At 40.0% G+C, this 18,525-nt stretch overlaps 1 protein-coding gene across 1 annotated transcript in view; it reads right to left on the reverse strand.

Moving 5' to 3' along the window:
- Positions 1 to 18,525, reverse strand: part of EYS (eyes shut homolog) — an 810,501-nt gene that overhangs the window by 498,365 nt on the left and 293,611 nt on the right. The window contains exon 22 of the mRNA XM_075046421.1: positions 1,129 to 1,250. Coding sequence (XP_074902522.1) covers positions 1,129 to 1,250 — 122 coding nt within the window. The remainder of the gene's footprint in view (positions 1 to 1,128; positions 1,251 to 18,525) is intronic.

An 18,525-nucleotide genomic window follows, 5' to 3' on the forward strand; every position in this document is an offset into this window, starting at 1 on the left:
ACTTCACAAAAATAAGAACTACAAAAATAAAAAAATCTTTAACAAATTGCTTTACGTCTCAACAGACTTACAATGGTGGAAAAAAAGCAATTAAAAATATTTTAACAGATTTTCTTAACCTCACTACACTCTTCCTTTTCTGTTATTGGACTGAAAATATTTTACCAATATAGGACATCTAATACTATATAAAAATGCAGTTCTAGCACAGCTCAAAATATTTCAGTTAAATTCTGAACATATACTAATGCAAAAATTATACTGTATTATATGTATTATTTAACTTAGTTAAATTTACCTTTGGCTATTTGGGGAATTGTTTGTCTGTTTTCAGCCATGGTAGGTTTTCTTCCTGATTATTGTCTATATTACCAGGAATATAAACACGGCACAACAACTAGACTGTGTGTTGTGTACAGTTATTATACTGTGGTCTTTATGCAGCTATATCAGTATCTTGTTAAGAGTTTACATTCAGATTCAGGACTGTTCTAGTATTGACATCACAAAACAGGTAAACCCTGACTACAAATAGCAGAAGCTGATTGCTAGATTGTTTATAGAGTCCTTATCCTCATAATACTGAAACAAAATCATTTTTAAACCATAAATGTATGCACAAAATAAAGATTGCGGTTTTAAGTTAAAAATAACATGGTTACTGTCAAATCCTCTCATGCTTTCTTCCAGTGTGGCTGTAAATTTTAGTTAAATTACTATTTTCTTGTCATTTTAAGCCACAAGGTGGCAGCAATGATATAATCTCTTCATCTAAGATTGTACAACTACGTCCACTCCCACTACTTTTACTCTTAAAGCATCTCCTGTGCTTACAAGGCATATATGATGGAAAGAAATCCTCTATTTTCTTTGAGAAAATAAAGTTCCAGATTAGATTACTTGCTCAGTTTTTTGAACTGATGCATTTTTTAAATTTTCTATTTACAATTATTTATGTCTGCTGACTTCAAATGAATGTGCAGGTAAGCAGTGTATCCATGACACAAGTTGTTTGCTCATTTGTGTAATAACATTCCGTTTCCCAAGCTGAGAAATAAAATAATAACAGGATGCATAAACCTGTCATTCCTGGAACACAAACATATAGTGAGAAGATGCAACACTTACCGATAGCTGTTGAAAAGATCCATGCAGGTGCCATTGTTTTTACAAGGCTCTGAATTACATTCATTTGATTCATTTTCACAAAATGTTCCTTCCCATCCAGGCAGGCAAACACATTGGTATCTCTGTAACGTATTAAGTAAAATAATCTGTTACTTTTTGTATTTTTAATACAATTTCTGGGAAAATAACGGAAGATTGGCGAGGAGGACCGTAAACACGCTCAAGCGACTTGCAGCCGGCGTGTCAAAAAAACACATACATCATACTAACTGTGGCTTGGCCTTGCGTGTTGGACAAGTAGAACATCAGTGTGCAGATACCGTTGGCCTGTGACAGACTCAGAGGCACCTATCGAACACGCTCGAGATTCCTGCCCTGCCGTGGGAAAGATCACAGCACGGAGGTGAACTACCCCTGCGCCAATCCCTGGAAAGCAGGCGCACGCAGCAGGTTCGGCGATGCTCCGGCACGGACCGAGCTCCGCGGTGCCTGCGTCGCCGCTCATGTGCCTCTGCCCGGGTGCTGCTCCGGGCATCCCCCGGTCGGTGAGGTAACAAAAATACATTTACTCTGCATTTCATCCGCAGTTTTGTGGTTGTTCCTGCATCCTGCCTGTGTCAGCTCACACATATGGCGTAGTCGGCAGGATCCAGGAACAGCCAAGCCATGGCTGGCAAAAAAGTCGGGGACTGGGGAGGCTAGTACGGTGACGCCTCATATCCCAGGATGGCCCAGTACTGAGCACTGAATCCCCATGGCCACTTGTAGTGGCTCCACTGGCTCCACCAGAAGTGTGGCCTGAAAGAGATGACGGGGCGGTGGTTACCCCCCTGACAACTGAAACAGCTATGCGCAGGTTGCCATGGAAAGCAGCATCAGATTCTTCTCGCAAGTTAGTGGGGAGATTGGGATGGTTATTAGTTACTGGTCTTAGAGCTCTTCACCATGAAAATTGTTGCATTACAGAGTAAAATGAGAGAACTGGAAAAGGAAGTTGGGACTTTACAAGATGCAAAGGCGATCGCACAAGAAGTAATTACTATTCAAGCAGAGCGGTGCTACAGGTTGCAAGATACTGCAGAATGGCTGATAGCACATATTGCTAATAAATGGGGGGTAGTGAGCGAGTGGCTGTGTGGTGCTTAGCTGCCAGCTGGAGCTAAACCATGACAGTCCTTTTTGGTGCCCAACGTGGGGCATGAAGGGTTCAAGATAATGACAGATTTGATTGGAATGTGCTAGATCGAATTTATAGCCGTTATTGCTGTTTAGCTATTAGCAGGGTTCTGTGCTTGCCATGGGGCTTGCTTGCCTTACTGTCTGTTAGAGTCTAGTGCTCATTAGTGGCTGCTTTTTGCTTTCACTGCTTGTTGTACCACTGTACTGCTCATCGTCTTACTCTGATGTGCCTGGGAACATTCTGATAACAGCAATGGCTCGTGCGTTGATTACGGGATTCAATCCAGACAGGGTAGCAGTAATGAGAAGTATCAAAATGCAGCTTTTGAGAGGAGCGCTTACCTCACTAAAACCCTTGATTATACCAGCAGTCACAAATGCTACTGGTAATGTAAGCACCCTAGCAAATACCTTGAGGGAAATTAGCGCTGTAACTTCAGGACCATCTGTGCGGGTGGTGAATAAACGAAAGCTGGCAAAACCAAAAGGAGTTACATCACGGGTGACAAGGAAACAAAGCTGGAATGATCTTGTATGAGCCGATACCCCACAATCAGAAATAGATGGGATCACCACATCAGGAACATTTCACCGATGGCAAAAGTTAGTGCCTGCGCAAAAAAGCCGACCGCCCCTGGCCCCAGCACCAAATCTGCACCCACCCTCCACCCCCTGCCTGCACCTCAAGGCAAGGCACTACCTGGCAAATGCCAAAACAGCAGAAATGAAGGTTTCACAGGTCCCCCCAAATTGCTGCCACTGTAGCCTCTTACTGTGAGGGGGACCAACACCCCTATGTTCCTTTAACTATAAAGTGGTGGTCTGGGGGGATTTTGCATGTGTTGGCTCTCATGGTTACTGGAGCTGAGGTTACTGTATTACATAGCAATATTAATAATAAAGAAGCCACATCACAGATCTGTAGATCGGGGGGAAATCCCTGCCCTCCAAGCTAAAGTTACCTTAACAATAGGAAATGCCACTCCATTTACCACAACGGTGTTAAATGCCCCAGTTAAAGAATATATCTTGGGTATTGATGTGTTGGCAGGACGAACAGTTGAAAGTTTAAATGGTTGCTTCTGCTTCATGACTTCGCAAGCAGGACTTGCTATTTGATCTATAACCATCTTGCACCGATTCCCAAAGTGGGATCCTGTTGTGCTGCCTGCGCCTGCCAAGGTGGTAACTGTAAAACAGTACTGTATTCTAGGGGGGCAGGAGGAATTACTCAAATCATTCAGGCCTTTCAACAAGCGGGAATCTTTAAGGAAACCATGACTGCTTTTAATAATCCTATTTGGCCTGTTTGAAAACCAGACAGCACTTGGAGAATGACCGTAGATTATGAAGAACTGAATAAAGTCACCCTCCCCACACACACTTGCCATTACGCTACCAGACATGGTTACTCTTATAGAAAAAATTCAGCAAAAATTTACAACCCTGCAAGGTGGCAATAGATCTTGCTAATGCTTTCTTTTCGATAGCCATTACATATTTATAAAGCATGTGCACATAATTGCACTATTTGGATACAGCTACATTTGAAGGCATTATATAGGCCATGGGGAAAGATAAAACTGGGTCAATGGGCCTTGAATACCCGGCAGGCTGATTGCAGACCCCTGCCCCTCTCGAGGCGGTGGCAGTATGTATTCACTGCTGTGGATACAGCATCAGGATTGCTTTTTGCTAAACCCACCAAACATGCTAATCAACATAACACAACTGAAGCACTAAAACAACTCATTCATCAATACAGGCCTCCTCACCAAATACAAAGTGACCAAGAACACACTGTAGTGGACATTATGTCCAAGACTGGGCTCAAAGGCTAGGGATAGACTGAATATTCCACATTGCCTACCATCCCCAAGCTGTGAGCTTTATTGAAAGAATGAATGGGATGCTGAGGGAACAATTAAAAAAGCTAACCAGTACTAAAACTTTACAACACTGGAGTTCACATCTTAGTAAAGCAGGTTTTTTGTTAAATAGCTGGAATATTTATTATCAAACGCTCTATGATTGTATTACACCACCTCCATAAAAAAACATGGTGAGGACTGAAATTCTTCCAGATGGTAACTCTCCCAAAACATTAACTACAGGGGAAATGGAATTGTTCACACCAACAGATTGCATGCTGGGACTGTGACCTATTAGCCTGGACATGAAGATTCATATAATAACCCCTGAGAATGCCATATGGTTCATACCCCAACTCTTGCTCTTATTTTACATCCTCTATTAATAATAGATTCTTAACTTCTTGTATTTCAGGTATCTTTGAAGAATACCTGTGCCTTTTTTAGAGGAGACAGCATAGAACGGTGTTACTGGTGTCACGAACCCAACATCAACTAGAAAAAGCGCAAGCCATAGCTCTCCAACCTGTGTGGGCAATTACCCCACATCAGGTTATCAAACCTAGAGTAATATTAGCTGAAGGAGCTGGTGCAACAGCATATGTATTACTGGGAGGAGATGACACTCCTGTTTTCTTCCCCTATCACAGGCTGGCTCACCATGCTCTGTAGTCTTGAACGACAAGCACATACCCTGGATGTATTTCTGGAAGATCAACAAGTAAACACTTGGAATTGGTTGGCCTCTACCGTAACTAACTCATCTGCCTTTTCTATTGAGGAAGGATTAACAGCTGCGTATCTTTTGACAATGTGTTTCATTGGCATGCCAACCCCAGTAGCTCTATTACAGAAACATACTACGGTAAGTACTTCTGATATTAATGTTCCTCATTGCTATTTTTTCCGAGTAGGTAGTGGCTGTATGCCAAGGAACATTACAAAATAGATTGGTGATGGACTATCTCCTTCTTCGACACCATAAACACTGCTCCGATTTTGAAGGCATGTGTTGCTTCAACGTGACTGATGAATTGGCCAGCGTAGAGGATGACATTCAACATCTCCAGGACTTAATGCACCAAATGAAGCAATCTACTGGTGGTGCCTGGCTGGCTGAGTGGTTTAATTCCCTAACATGATGAGCAGGACACCTGCATCACTGCAGAACTATGTTTATTCCTTTTTCTATATGCATTTATTGCATGTTTCTGTAAATTACCCTGCCCTATACCCCACAAGCCCAAATGGACACCTCCAGCTTTGCCAGCCCCAGTAGAAGTGGTGCCTTGAGCAAGGGGGTGGAACGTGGGAAAATAACAGAAGATTGGTGAGGAGGACCGTAAACACGCTCAAGCGACTTGCAGCCGGCGTGTCAAAAAAACACATACATCATACTAACTGTGGCTTGGCCTTGCGTGTTGGACAAGTAGAACATCAGTGTGCAGATACTGTCGGCCTGTGACAGACTCAGAGGCACCTATCGAACACGCTCGAGATTCCTGCCCTGCCGTGGGAAAGATCACAGCACGGAGGTGAACTACCCCTGCGCCAATCCCTGGAAAGCAGGCGCATGCAGCAGGTTCGGCGATGCTCCGGCACGGACCGAGCTCCGCGGTGCCTGCGTCGCCGCTCATGTGCCTCTGCCCGGGTGCTGCTCCGGGCATCCCCCGGTCGGTGAGGTAACGAAAATACATTTACTCTTGGCATGTCATCTGCGGTTTTGTGGTTGTTCCCGCGTCCTGCCTGTGCCAGCTCACGCACAATTACAACAGGTATTACTGCTGATTGTTTTGCATTTTTTGTCTTCTAACAGGTGCTTCACCATTTCAAAACTTGAAAATGCTACAAATATGTCAATAGTTTGACCTACTAATATGACAAAAAAAGAGGATATGAGGTAGGCATGCAACAGTACTTACCTTTCTGTATAATTAACTTGTGTACCTCAAATCCTTTACTATCTCTTCCTCCCTCCTCCAAGTTTTTCTAATAAAAGATATTATCTCTCCTATAAAACTACTTCACTTACATATTACACTGATGTCCTGGTTTCAGCTGGGATAGAGGTAATTTTCTGTCTAGTAGCTGGTACAGTGCTGTGTTTTGGATTTAGTATGAGAAGAATGTTGATAACACACTGATGTTTTCAGTTGTTGATAAGTAGTGTTTAGACTAAGTCAAGAATTTTTTACCTTCCCATGCCCAGCCAGTGAGAAGGCTGGAGGGGCACAAGAAGTTGGGAAGGGACACAAGTCAGGACAGAGGACCAAAACTGGCCAAAGGGGTATTCCATACCATGTGACGTCATGCTCAGTATATAAACTGGGGGGAGTTGGCCTGGGGGGGATCGCTGCTCGGGAACTAACTGGGTATCGGTCGCATTGTGCATCACTTGTTTTGTATATTCCAATCCTTTTACTAGTATTGCCATTTTATTATTAACATTATTAGTTCCTTCCTTTCTATTCTACTAAACTGTTCTTATCTCTACCCACGAGTTCTAAGTTTTTTCCTCCGATTTTCTCTCCCCCCCCACTGTGGGGGGGTAGTGAGTGAGCAGCTGCATGGTGCTTAGTTGCTGGGATTAAACCACAACAACTGACATGCCTAAAACACAGCTCTTCACAACCATCTGAGTTGCACTGTTCAGCATGCAGTCCAAACAGGACTCAATATAAAATAATTTATTACAGAAATTCTCAGGATTATATAGCTATCCAACTTGTTTAACACCTTTAATATGAAATTGTGCATCAGTAATTTAAATAAGCAGTACTAGAAGACTCATGACATGAGAAATACTGTCTCCTGTACAGTGTATTAGACACAATACAGGCTGTATTAGGTAGTAATTCAGACAGCATAAATACAAGTCTTCTAGCTCTGTGGTGATAGCATTAAATATACTAATGATCAGGTGGTTTGAGTTCTAAATTTCTGACTGATTAAACTGAACAAAACTTCAGCAGTATGTATATCCACCTCAAAATGACTTGTATTATAGGGTGTTTTTCATCACACTGCAAAGCTATTATACCAAATTGTAACCACGCTACAGTATTATCTCCAGCTTCAAAATTGTCCAGTATGTGCATGCAATGGGGTGTTTGACATAGTCTCACAGAAGTGAAAAGCATAAAGCATCTTCTTCCTGCCTATGTTCTACAAAAAAAAAAACGAAAGAAAGAGAAAGGTGAACATCTGCTGAATTTATTATTAATTAGGGAGGGGCAGCAATGCAAACACTTCCATTCAGCCGAAGTTTTAATTGCTTCTTTTGTAACATGTTTGCTTCTAACAAGGGTTCTTTCTACCAAAATTTAGGAAACACTTTAATGGTAAGCATGACTAATGTGAATTATTACATTACTTGCTAAACATTGCAAGAGCCTTCAGGATAGATTTAAAAGCTTATTAAAATCCATGTAAATTGGAAGCCATTAGCAGACAGCAAAAAAAGGAGTTTTTTTAAAAGCTGAGTGAGTAAATAAACTGCCACAGGACAATGCTCAAATGTGTGACATACCAGCACTGTGGCATCTACAGGTGTTTACAGTCTACAAATCATACTGCTGCTTTTTAGCTGTTCTGATACTGAATCTGCATTTTAGAAACTGAAAATTGTGTTTTAAAGAGAGAGGGGCTATGAACTTTTACATTAACAGTGAAGAGAAATTACCTGATTTCCTAATACAGTTTAAAAATAGAGTAAGTTAAGCATCAGAACTCTGAAGGAAATGCATATTGGGCAATTGTCCCAGTCCTTTCTATGATACTCTTACCCTCTCCTGCCAAATTAAAAGCTTAGAGTATTTTATTGAACAAAGATAACAGAATAAAAAAGAAAGGAAGTTAATGGTTTAAAGTCAAGCTCAGTATGATTGTCCTGAGGTGTTATATAGTGTGGAACAGTTCCAGTGATTCCAGTACTTAAAATTAAACTAGTTACATGTACATTCTACCATAGCTGGTCAAATCAACTTTTGCCCCAACCTGTTTGTACATGGCATATTTGTGATTCATATTTTTCCCAACTGCATTCTATTTGTTTTGTGCTCATGTTGACCAACAGTTGCTACGCTTACTTGGGACACACCCATGATTTCAGTAACATGGATTTTCCAAACCTACTAAGATAAATTTTAGAAGTCAGGAAATAAAATTGAAGAGTATCTTTCTGACTTAAGATATGGCACTTTGAGAAATGTGAAACATCAGTAAGTTACTTACGGAGCAAAATAAGACAACAAAAAAATAATTGCATGAAAGCAGGTTGGACACGCAAGATGAGCTCAGTATATACTGACAAGTTAACTACATATTCTAGTCAACAAAAGAAAGTAACGTTTCGTCCTCTGTGTTTTACATAGGCAAGGCTATTCCATGCAATTAAATACAACTTGCAACCTGTGGACTCCATCTGTTAAAAAAGGACAGAAAAAAAAAGCGCTTAATGGATAGTTTACTGCTACTGCTCTGTACTCCTGAACTCAGGCTGAAGAACTGCAAAATATTCTCCATGAAAAGAAGAAAATTGGCCAAGAATTGGCAAAGAGTCCAAGAAGTGGGAAATATTCAAAGTGACAGTAAATCAAAGGTTAATGTAGGAGACAGAAAGTTTTTGTTAAAATATTTTGTATTTTTTAAATATAACACTGAGAGACAAACTTGGAAAGAGAAAATCATTTTCTGGGAATTGTGCCAAGGAAAGAAAAAAGAAAATACATTTGAGACAAATTACATTACTAACCCACATGTTAATGTCTTCTATTACATCATATCCACACTCAAATTAGTTATTAAATATCTGAAATTATTTGGAAAGTTTTTCTGAGATTTCCTCAATTCTCTGCATATTTATCAGTGCCATGAAAAGAAGTGTTAGAATGGAAAAAAAGATGCTACAAACACAAAAGGCAAAAATGGGGACTACTAATCCACACCCACAACTAACTATTAGACACCTACTGTCAGGTTAGGTTTTCACATAAACCAAGAATGTGAGATAGTGACTGACTTCCAAAAAACTCTTCCAGAAATGGATTACAAACTTGGAAGTAAAAGGAGGCTGCCAACAGCTTTGTTTAGAAAGCAGCAGTTATTTTTTCTGGTCTCACTAAAAGCACCTGTCAACCAGCTACTGAAATTCTGTTTTGCAGGTTTCTTATTATATGAGGATTGTCACACCAAGCACAAAACATTACTCGCATACATGTATATCGCGCATAGGTGCAGCATATGTAAACTAAAAATCTTACATATTATTTTATCTCTGTGTAGATTTACAGTAACTGAAGGTGCCTTGTTACAATAAATTACACGTAAGTAGAGGTAGATAAAAAAGGTATTGATAGATACAAGAATTTGCAGGGAAGGACCTGGGGGTCCTGGAGGACACCAAGTCAGACACGAGCCAGCAATGTGCCCTTGCAGCAAAAAGGCTAAGGGTATCCGGGTGGCACTGGGAGGAGTGCTGCCAGCGGGTCGAGGGAGGCGATCCTTCCCCTCTGCTCAGCACTGGAGAGGCTGCCCTGGAGTGCTGGGCCAGTTCTGGGCTCCCCAGTACGAGAGAGACACAGGCATACTGGAGAAAGACCAGCGAAGGGCCAGTAACATTATTAAGAGACTGGCACATCTCTCAGATGAAGAAGGGCTGTGGGAGGTGAGACTGTCAGCGCATAGTATGGACTGAACAACATAAAACGACAGGAAGCTGCGTAGTGGAAAGTATGCAGTGAATCAAGCGAGAGACTGGAAGAATAGGATTTGACACCTATTTATGTGTTTCTTCCCCTGTATTGTAATTATGTATTCCTATCCATTGTAGACAGATTAAAATAAATGGTACCTTTGAGTTCATCTTTTGCTTGTCCTCTAAAGAACACAATAAACACATAAATAACACCACAGTTACTCCTTGTACGTGGCTTTCCCTTGTACAATATATAGCACAGTGCTTATAGGAAGAGTGTGTTTCATGAGCTATACACAGGGTCAAAAACTGTAATTTTTTTAATCTCCTGCATACATACCAAGAAGCATATATGCACACTAGCCTGTCTTTATCCAACTGTGTGTGTAGTTAGAAAGTGTTATTTAAGAGCATTTGTGTATTTTCCCTTCTCCAACACTGTAAATGAAGAATTAATCACTTCCTTAAGCCCTAGTCAATGTTATTTTACTGGAAAATGGCAGTTGAACACCTGGCAAATAGAAACTACAAAGAGAAAGATTCATCACACACAACAAGGATCTGAATTATGAACATGGTAAATCTTCAAGCCTGTACTTTGCATGTGTAGGTTGAGCAGAATTTTCACGATACAGATATATACTCCAGGTACTTCTTCCACATCTAGAGCAAAATCTGAATGGAAGTAATTTCATTTTCTAAGATACTATGGAGCTGGGCTTTTTTGGGGGGTGTTACAGTTTTTAATTTACAGAAAGGACAAAAAATACCTTGCCTGGAAACAGAAACACACAAAAGGAAATGTAGAAATCTCCCTTGCTCCGAGTTCTTCTGCCAGACCGTGATTCTTGTGGTGCAACTCTTTTTCCATTAAGGCCAAACAGAATGAGCATATCATAAGACTACTTATCATTGGCACATAATGGGAGATGTACTCCAGCAAGAAACCTCAGATTTGCCTTTGAGGTTTGTTTTTTTTTTTCTCCTGAAAAAGTATGGTCATCTTGCCTCTACAGAAAACTTTTCATCACAAAATTCTGTTCCATTGGAAGGAGGGCTTTTTCATACAGAAAACCTTCATGCAACTTAATTTCGTTAGCGCTAACAGCAGTTCATTTAACCTTGTGAAATAAATGTGAACATAAAAATGCAAGCATCTGTGAAATCATATTTGCAATTGCTCTAAACCATATTGAGTTCATAACATTATTTATGCAGCCTTTTTTGTTAATTTAAGGGTCTTTTCCAAGTTGCTACTTTAAGGCTTCACTTTTAAGTTATTATTGATTTAATCATTTACATAATCATACATATTCACTAACAAAATTAAATTATTCCCATTTTTCACTATGACACTTTTTTCACTATGCAAGTCTGTTTGCATTTATATCCTAAATAAACAAGCTTATTTAAAAAAAAAAAAAAAATCAAAAACAAACAGGATACCTGTTCATCTTCAGTTGGTTTAACCCTTACTTTAAGTTTTACTAAAGAAAACCAAGCTAAAACAGGATCTAAGCCGAATGAAATCCCAGCAACTATGCTACCTTTCAGTCTTCTGGTAATGAATTATCTACCTGTTCTTCACAGGATGTAGGAACAATGAATGCATTAACACTGCTGCCCCACAAGTGAAAGAAAATTGACTTCTGAGGTATGAAGAAAATCTTCAATTGGCCCTGTTTTTCCTAGTCTGAAAGACATACATGGCTTCCTCTAATATGAATTAATAACTCTGTAATAGATAGTTACCCTGCCTAACTCAGGGCAAAGGAACACTTTTAAAGGGTAAGTGCCATGAAGTTTGCAGTACGATTATTAATACTGATCTTAATTGGAGGAATAATTATAATAAGCGACATGAAAGACTAAGATGAAAAAAAGTATGAAACATGGATGCAGAAGTGTAGAAAAATTATAATGAAAAGTGGTACAACAACGGAATCATTTTGATAAAACGATCACCAAAAAAAATCACCAAAATCAGTTACTGAATCTTATTATCAGAATTATTAGCTCTCATATTCTTGTGTGTTACTTTATTAAAAAGTGTTTCTTTCTATTTTACTCTTGCTATGTAAGTTACAAAGCCTATATGATTTCTGCACTAAGCACTGCAAAATGTGAAATACTAGGATAAGTAACTTAATATTAAGTACTAGCTATCTACAGAAGTTGAGATAGCATTATGGATTTTCAAAAGCTTACCTACTGTCTATTTTTATTCATATATCCTTCCCTAAACAGTTTGACATGTCAAAAATGCTGACCATTATATTTATCTGTCCTTCCAAATCTACTTATATTCTTTTGCATCCTAAGTTATTATAAATTATATATTATCTGATATCAAGGATAAAACAGAATGTCTTTTATTTAAATTTTAAGCAAGGCTTACATGAGAAACAAAGAACATTTTTAATTTGCTTATCTCACCAAACTTTTAAATAATGAATTAGATAAATTAGCAAGAAAGAGCATATTTAAAGTAGCTGGTACAGGCAAAGTTTGATGTGCTGTAATGAGTTTTGCCTTACATTGTAATATTTGTGTATCTGTGTATATTAAATGCATTTAATAAATATGTGAAAAAAGTACGATTTTCATCTTATTTCAACAGCATACCAGCAGTAAAGACAAGCTTACAATTTCATTCAATACAGGCTCCAGCTTAAAATACGGCTGGTATCTAGACATGCTGCATATTTACAACTCTAACTGCAATGTAATGTAATTTGTGACCACAAGGAAAATTATCTTAAATGGGAATACTAGTTATTTGCACTGCATGTCTTTATACACAACCATTTCATAAAATAGTAGCTTTGCTAATAAATTCATAATCATCACTGCTTTTTATATTGATCATTTTAAAGTGACACATTTCTAAAAACACAATACTCTGCTGAAATGCTAGCGCTCTTAAAATTAAATCACGACTAATGCTAGCAACAGACTTCAAATTATTTAGATTTCATGTTCCCATTGCAAACAAATGCTGGCCTGTGCCTTTAGAATTTAATCAATTATTTCCATCACTGCACAGATATAACAGTTCTCATAGTCCAACAGATATCTTGCTGGGCTTAGTTTTCTCCGTGGAGATCCATCCCTAACATGCTGAGGCATACAAACATGCAACATGGCTTTTACTCATATTGACACAGGTTTTCCATTTGAGCACAGCCGGTATTAAACAATATGTAAGCATTAAGTTTGCAGAAAAAGCAAAAAATACTCAATGACAAATCCATGCCTCTGTGATCTTACATTTTTCTAGTTATGTTAAAATGTTATTCTAGGACACACTACAAGAAATATGAACATTAGAAGACCAGAAGAAGTACTTAAGAACAGTCATTAAAATAAAAAACTGTGACAGTCAAAGTGTTTTAAAACTGTTGCTGCGAATCAGGAAAGATTCTTCTTAGGGAAGCTGAAGGTTTTCTGGGAAAAAATAAGTTTTGAAGTTTTTTGTACTGTTTTTTGAAATTTTAAAGTATGGGCCTCATCTAACCAGACTAGAAGTAATTTTATGACAACAAACCAAAGTCAGTTTGAGATCTCTTATGTAATTAACAATTGGTGATAGATTATTTTTTTGTCTCTATTTCTTGACCTCTGCCATTTGTTCTATTTACACCCTTCTCTCCTTCCCCTCTGAGAGAGCTTACTAGGAAATGTCAAAGAAATCACCTTCAACATGACAGGTACTGAACAGCACAGGAAAACTAATGAAAAACAACAGCCTTAAGTTGTTTGTGCAAAATAAACCAAATAACTAGTCCAGCTAGTGACAGACATTTGAATATCAGCCTTTGATCAGTGTATCTGATTTGACATTTAGCTCAATTGTTCAATGAATAGTGAAAGGTCATAAACACATTCCTGTTCAGCAGAAGTACTGACAGGAAATTGACCCACCTAAAAGCTTGTCCAGAGCCTTCAGTTCACCCCTAGATCTCAGGTAACAGGAGACCTATGGGAGTTAACTGTAATATTCCAAAGGAATAGTCTAGATACTGACAGACAGAAATAACATTTTGCTTCTGAATTTCAAACCTGGTGTTGCTGCTGGTAGCTTTTTAAATGAAGTTTAAGAAAAAGCAGTAGAATAACTACTGTTCTCCATAAAACAAAGCTAGCTGGTACCTTAACATAATAGTTGATTCAAATTTAGATCTTAGGCATACAACCATTATCACATCAGTACACTTCAAATACCACAAACTGCCACTTTTGCCAACCTCAGGCTCAAAAGTAACAGAAAGTTAAAGAAACAGGCTGCTCCGAAAATACTTCAACCTAAATATCCTTAGAAGCACCCAAACATTGACAGAATTATTTGATGTCAAGTTTCCTCTTTTGAACTTTCACTCATCCCTACTTTAAATTTATAGAGCATTTCAGCATAATAAATCACATTACAAATTAATGTGCTGCCTCTAGCATATCTAATACAAAAAGGTGAGTTTCTGAAAGTACCAAACCTAGGCACTTGTGTCCTGCTCTAAATACAGTTGGCATAAAAAACAACCAGCTAGACCGGTAACAGACAAGGATCAAGGAAGAGAAGATGACTCTGTAATAAATTTTATTCCATCTAGTCTGGTATTAATACGTATACTTGAAGACATTTTATTCAATCTAATCCAGTATTACTATAGACTAGAATAAGAGGGATTCAGAATCACACACACAAGCTGTAAAAGAAAATGATGTCACCCTCCAAACCGAAAGATATGATACAGGGATCAGCTCGAGTGATGGACATAAAATGGCTGACAGAGCCCCCGGATTGGACAAAGGAAATTATATAGCAACTAGGTGCCTACCAAAAACAAATTATGGGAAGGGGGGAAGGCGGGAGGGCAGAGGGAAGCACGACTTGACCTAACAACATAAAGACAAACATCAAGAAGCAAAACATTAGAAAAAAGGCAGAAACCCTGACTTTTTATAACGAAATGAGACCAGATCAACCTCAATTAACCACAACCTTCTTCATTAACATTAGATCCTTACGACATTAAGCTTACCCCTTTGTCTCTGAAACTAAAAGCTTGCTGACCGGCTGGTCACATGGTGACGCTGCATTTCAGTACCTCACACCAATCCGGAACAGCCGTTTGCTTTCAGTGGAAGGACCCTCTTGTTTCCTTCTAAAGGACGAGAAAATCTGCTTACCTGGTGCGGCAGCCTGGCACAAGGCGAGCGCTGCTTAAACCCCGCCGGCCCTCAGCCCGCTCCCCCTCACGACCCGACAACGGCCGCTCCTCACAGAACCTTCCAGAGAGACGGGCGGGCAGCACCCGCGCACCGGCAGCCAATCGCCAGGCGCCGCGGGAACTTGAGCCAATCAGAACCCGGTATTCCCTCTCCGCTCCTATGACTGACAGGAGCTGTGGTGGCTGAGGCGGGAGAGCGGGCTGAGGCGCCGATGGCGGCCGGGCAGGGACCGGCCCGCCGGGCTGGGAGCGCTGCCCCGGCTCGCCTCGCCTCGCCTCCTTCCGCACCGCATCGCCGTCCTGCCTCCCCCCCAGCGCCGCGGGGCAGCGCCGCGCCGCTGTGTGAGGAACTCTTCACCCCGAGCCACCCGGCTTCTCGCCCAGCCTGCCCCTTCTCCCCTGCGGCGGGCAGGGAGGCCTCTCGCTCGTTACCGTTAAATACGCTTTTGTGACTGAAAGTGCTTCCAGGTCCGAGCCCGGTTAGTCCTCACGCTGTCGGTTTGGTCTCGGACAGCATCGTTTGGGTCCAAGCCTGTGAGTGGTGAGCGCTCCTGTCACCAGCAGCTCCGGCTGTGTCTGGCAGCAGCCCTCAACTGGTGCGTGGTGGTTATCTGTGGGGTGTATTTTCGAGTAAAATAGGTGGTGTTGGTGTTGGGCTGAGTGCGCGAATGAAGATGCAAAGCTCGGAGCATAAGCCGGTAGGAAATCATACAGCAGTGCCAACACAGAGATAAATGAGGCGTGCATTGGAAGTCAGGTATTTGAAGGAATGAGAACATGGATCCACATTCACCTGGAGCTGAATTTGCAATTCTTGGGGCTTGGCTGTGCTGGTTTTCAGAGCTGTGTCACCATTCTTTCCTTTTGTGATTAGATCAACACGCACAGAAGTTTAAAATCTGGTGGAAACTGCCCCACGTGTTTAGCTCATACAGCTAGATAGTTACTAACGTCCAGGTAGCTCTGTGCATGCCTTTATGAGAAAGTTCAGCATCTTTATTGCTGAGAGTTCTGTCATTCCGAGCCCAGTGCCGAAGCTCCTGGAGGGCCAGTGGGTGCCTGGAGCCAGGCGGGTCAGGTTCCCCAAAAGGGGATTCCAGTGTCCCCAGATTCTGAGTTACTAAAGGCAGCACAATTTTCTAGAATTTATCACAGGACAAAAAAATAACACAGTGGTGCATATGTTTGTATTTGGTACGTGACCTCTGTACTGGAAACTAAACCTTGGTGCTCTTGTCACTGTTTCTTTGCACACAGTCTTGCATTACCAAAACTAAGAGTACACGACTGTCTGATAATGCACACCTGAAGTTGGTTCATATGCTAAAAACTTGGAAGAGTCTGTTTAGCAGAGTCACATAGTGATAGCTGCATTCACAAGTAAAAAATTCTTAGCAGTTTCTGATTGTAAGAGTGTTTCTGTAACTAATACTTATGGTCTCAGTGTGGCTTGTTATAGGAATCGATACTTTCTGGGAAAAGCACAAATTGTGTCCAACAGTCTAATTCACTTGTTACGTAACACGATTTATAAATAAGTCACCAGAAGTCAAATACAAGTACTCTTTTGAAAACCAAATTATTTAATTGAAAAATCAATAAGAGTTTACTTTTGAGGCTGCTTCTAAAAATTGTATGTCAATTAAAATATGAATAAAGAGGCTGTAGAACAGGACACAAAAGTTAATACTGAGATACATTTTAATTAGCTAAGAGTTGTCACCATTTTAAAGATACAGTGTACTAGAAGGAAGAGAGAGAGAAAAGGGAACTGTAAATTGGAGGCAGACTAGATAAACTGAGTGATAGCATCATGACCAACCCCCACCATTTTTAGAAACTTTTTCCAGTCTCAGGCTTTTCCTCTCTTCTTTTTAATGTGTTTGCCTTACTTGTCTTGAAAATCAGAACATTATTTTAACAGCAGCAGCAGCAACAGCTCCAGACTTTAATAACCCCTTTCTCTTTTTCCTGAAAAATGCAAGTTAATTCTAGATTTATTAGCATATTAAAGGACTATTAAGAAGGGATTTCCATTTGTACAGATAAGAGAAAAGGGAGTAGGAGTGTTCTTATAATAAAATCCTAACGTAATACTTTACATTCAAATGTTAAGAACTGTCTTCCCCTCTTTCTCTGTTTTCCTAACACTGTTAAAATGAATTTTTATAGTATTTAGGATGAGGCAATAAAACCATCAATAATTTGTGCTGTAATTAGACTACACTGTGAGTTTAGGGAAGTTATACTTTAAGAAATTATGAGTTTGGATTTTATGGTTCTATCTATACTTGGTAGGCTAGGGGTTAACAACTCGTTACCTGTTAGCTCATATTTCCTATGAGAGAAAGAAAAGGTTTTTCTCTCTGATAGCAAATTTAAAGACTTTCATTCTAATCTTGTAAGGTTGTAAAAATATTTAATCTGAGGTATAACTTTTTCTGTCTCATTTCCACTCCCTGGGAGAGCTTGATCTTATTAAGGGCAATCTTTTGTAATTTGCATGTTGTGGGCCTTCCTGGAGTTTGCCTCTTATTACTCTAATGAAGTTCTGTTTCTGAATATTGAGGGTGCATGCCTACAGGACTTCAGGTGGCTCCACACCTTTTAATGGTCTTGCAAACACCATACCCACTACCTATATTTATTTAATCTATTACAATTTATGATGCTGGTGCATGGCTATGGCTTTTCTTCATTCTTGGGGTTTCAGCAGGATATTGACGAGACAGACAATCTCATCAACAAGCCACAAAATTATTATTTGTGTCTGAAATTTGTCTACAAATGTGATAAATCACATTTCTTCTTTTCCTATCTGTGTAACTGCAGTTGTGTCATCATTAGGGCACTGACTCTCTCTCTATTCTCTCTCCTTGTCTCTCCACCACTTAAGATGCATCCTTTTCTTCTACTCATGGGATCCTACCCAGGCTCTGGCAGGAACAGGATGAAGGTGTGGATTTGTGCAGCCATTGCACCTAATGGGATGATAGCAAGGGATACTATAAGCCAACAGGAAAAAAAAAAAAAAAAAAGAAAAAAAAAGTCAAGTTCAAACCAGATAGGAATGTGAGGAGGCAGTGGTGGACCCTGGAGGGATGTACTGACTTAGGGAGCTTTAAATGGGGGAAAGCAGTAGAAAAATAGGATAGGAAAGTCAGATAGGGAACTGAAGATTCAGAGCAATGAGAGCATGAAAGGACATAACCTCTGACTAAGCATATTAGCATTTGTAGATCTTTAGCAAATCTAATTTTGATCATCTTCTGTTAATGGGTCAGATTGTGAATTGAGGGATGCTGTGGAGAAATGGGTTTTCTGCAGGTTGGAGGAAAAAGGCTGTGAGAGCACTGTGAGAACTCTGGACTTAGGAGATCGCCACAGTGTATTTCCCACCAGCCATCTCAGGCACATAAATTTA

Source organism: Buteo buteo, chromosome 15 (assembly GCF_964188355.1).
Source record: "Buteo buteo chromosome 15, bButBut1.hap1.1, whole genome shotgun sequence".
In the NCBI taxonomy this organism is placed as follows: domain Eukaryota; kingdom Metazoa; phylum Chordata; class Aves; order Accipitriformes; family Accipitridae; genus Buteo; species Buteo buteo.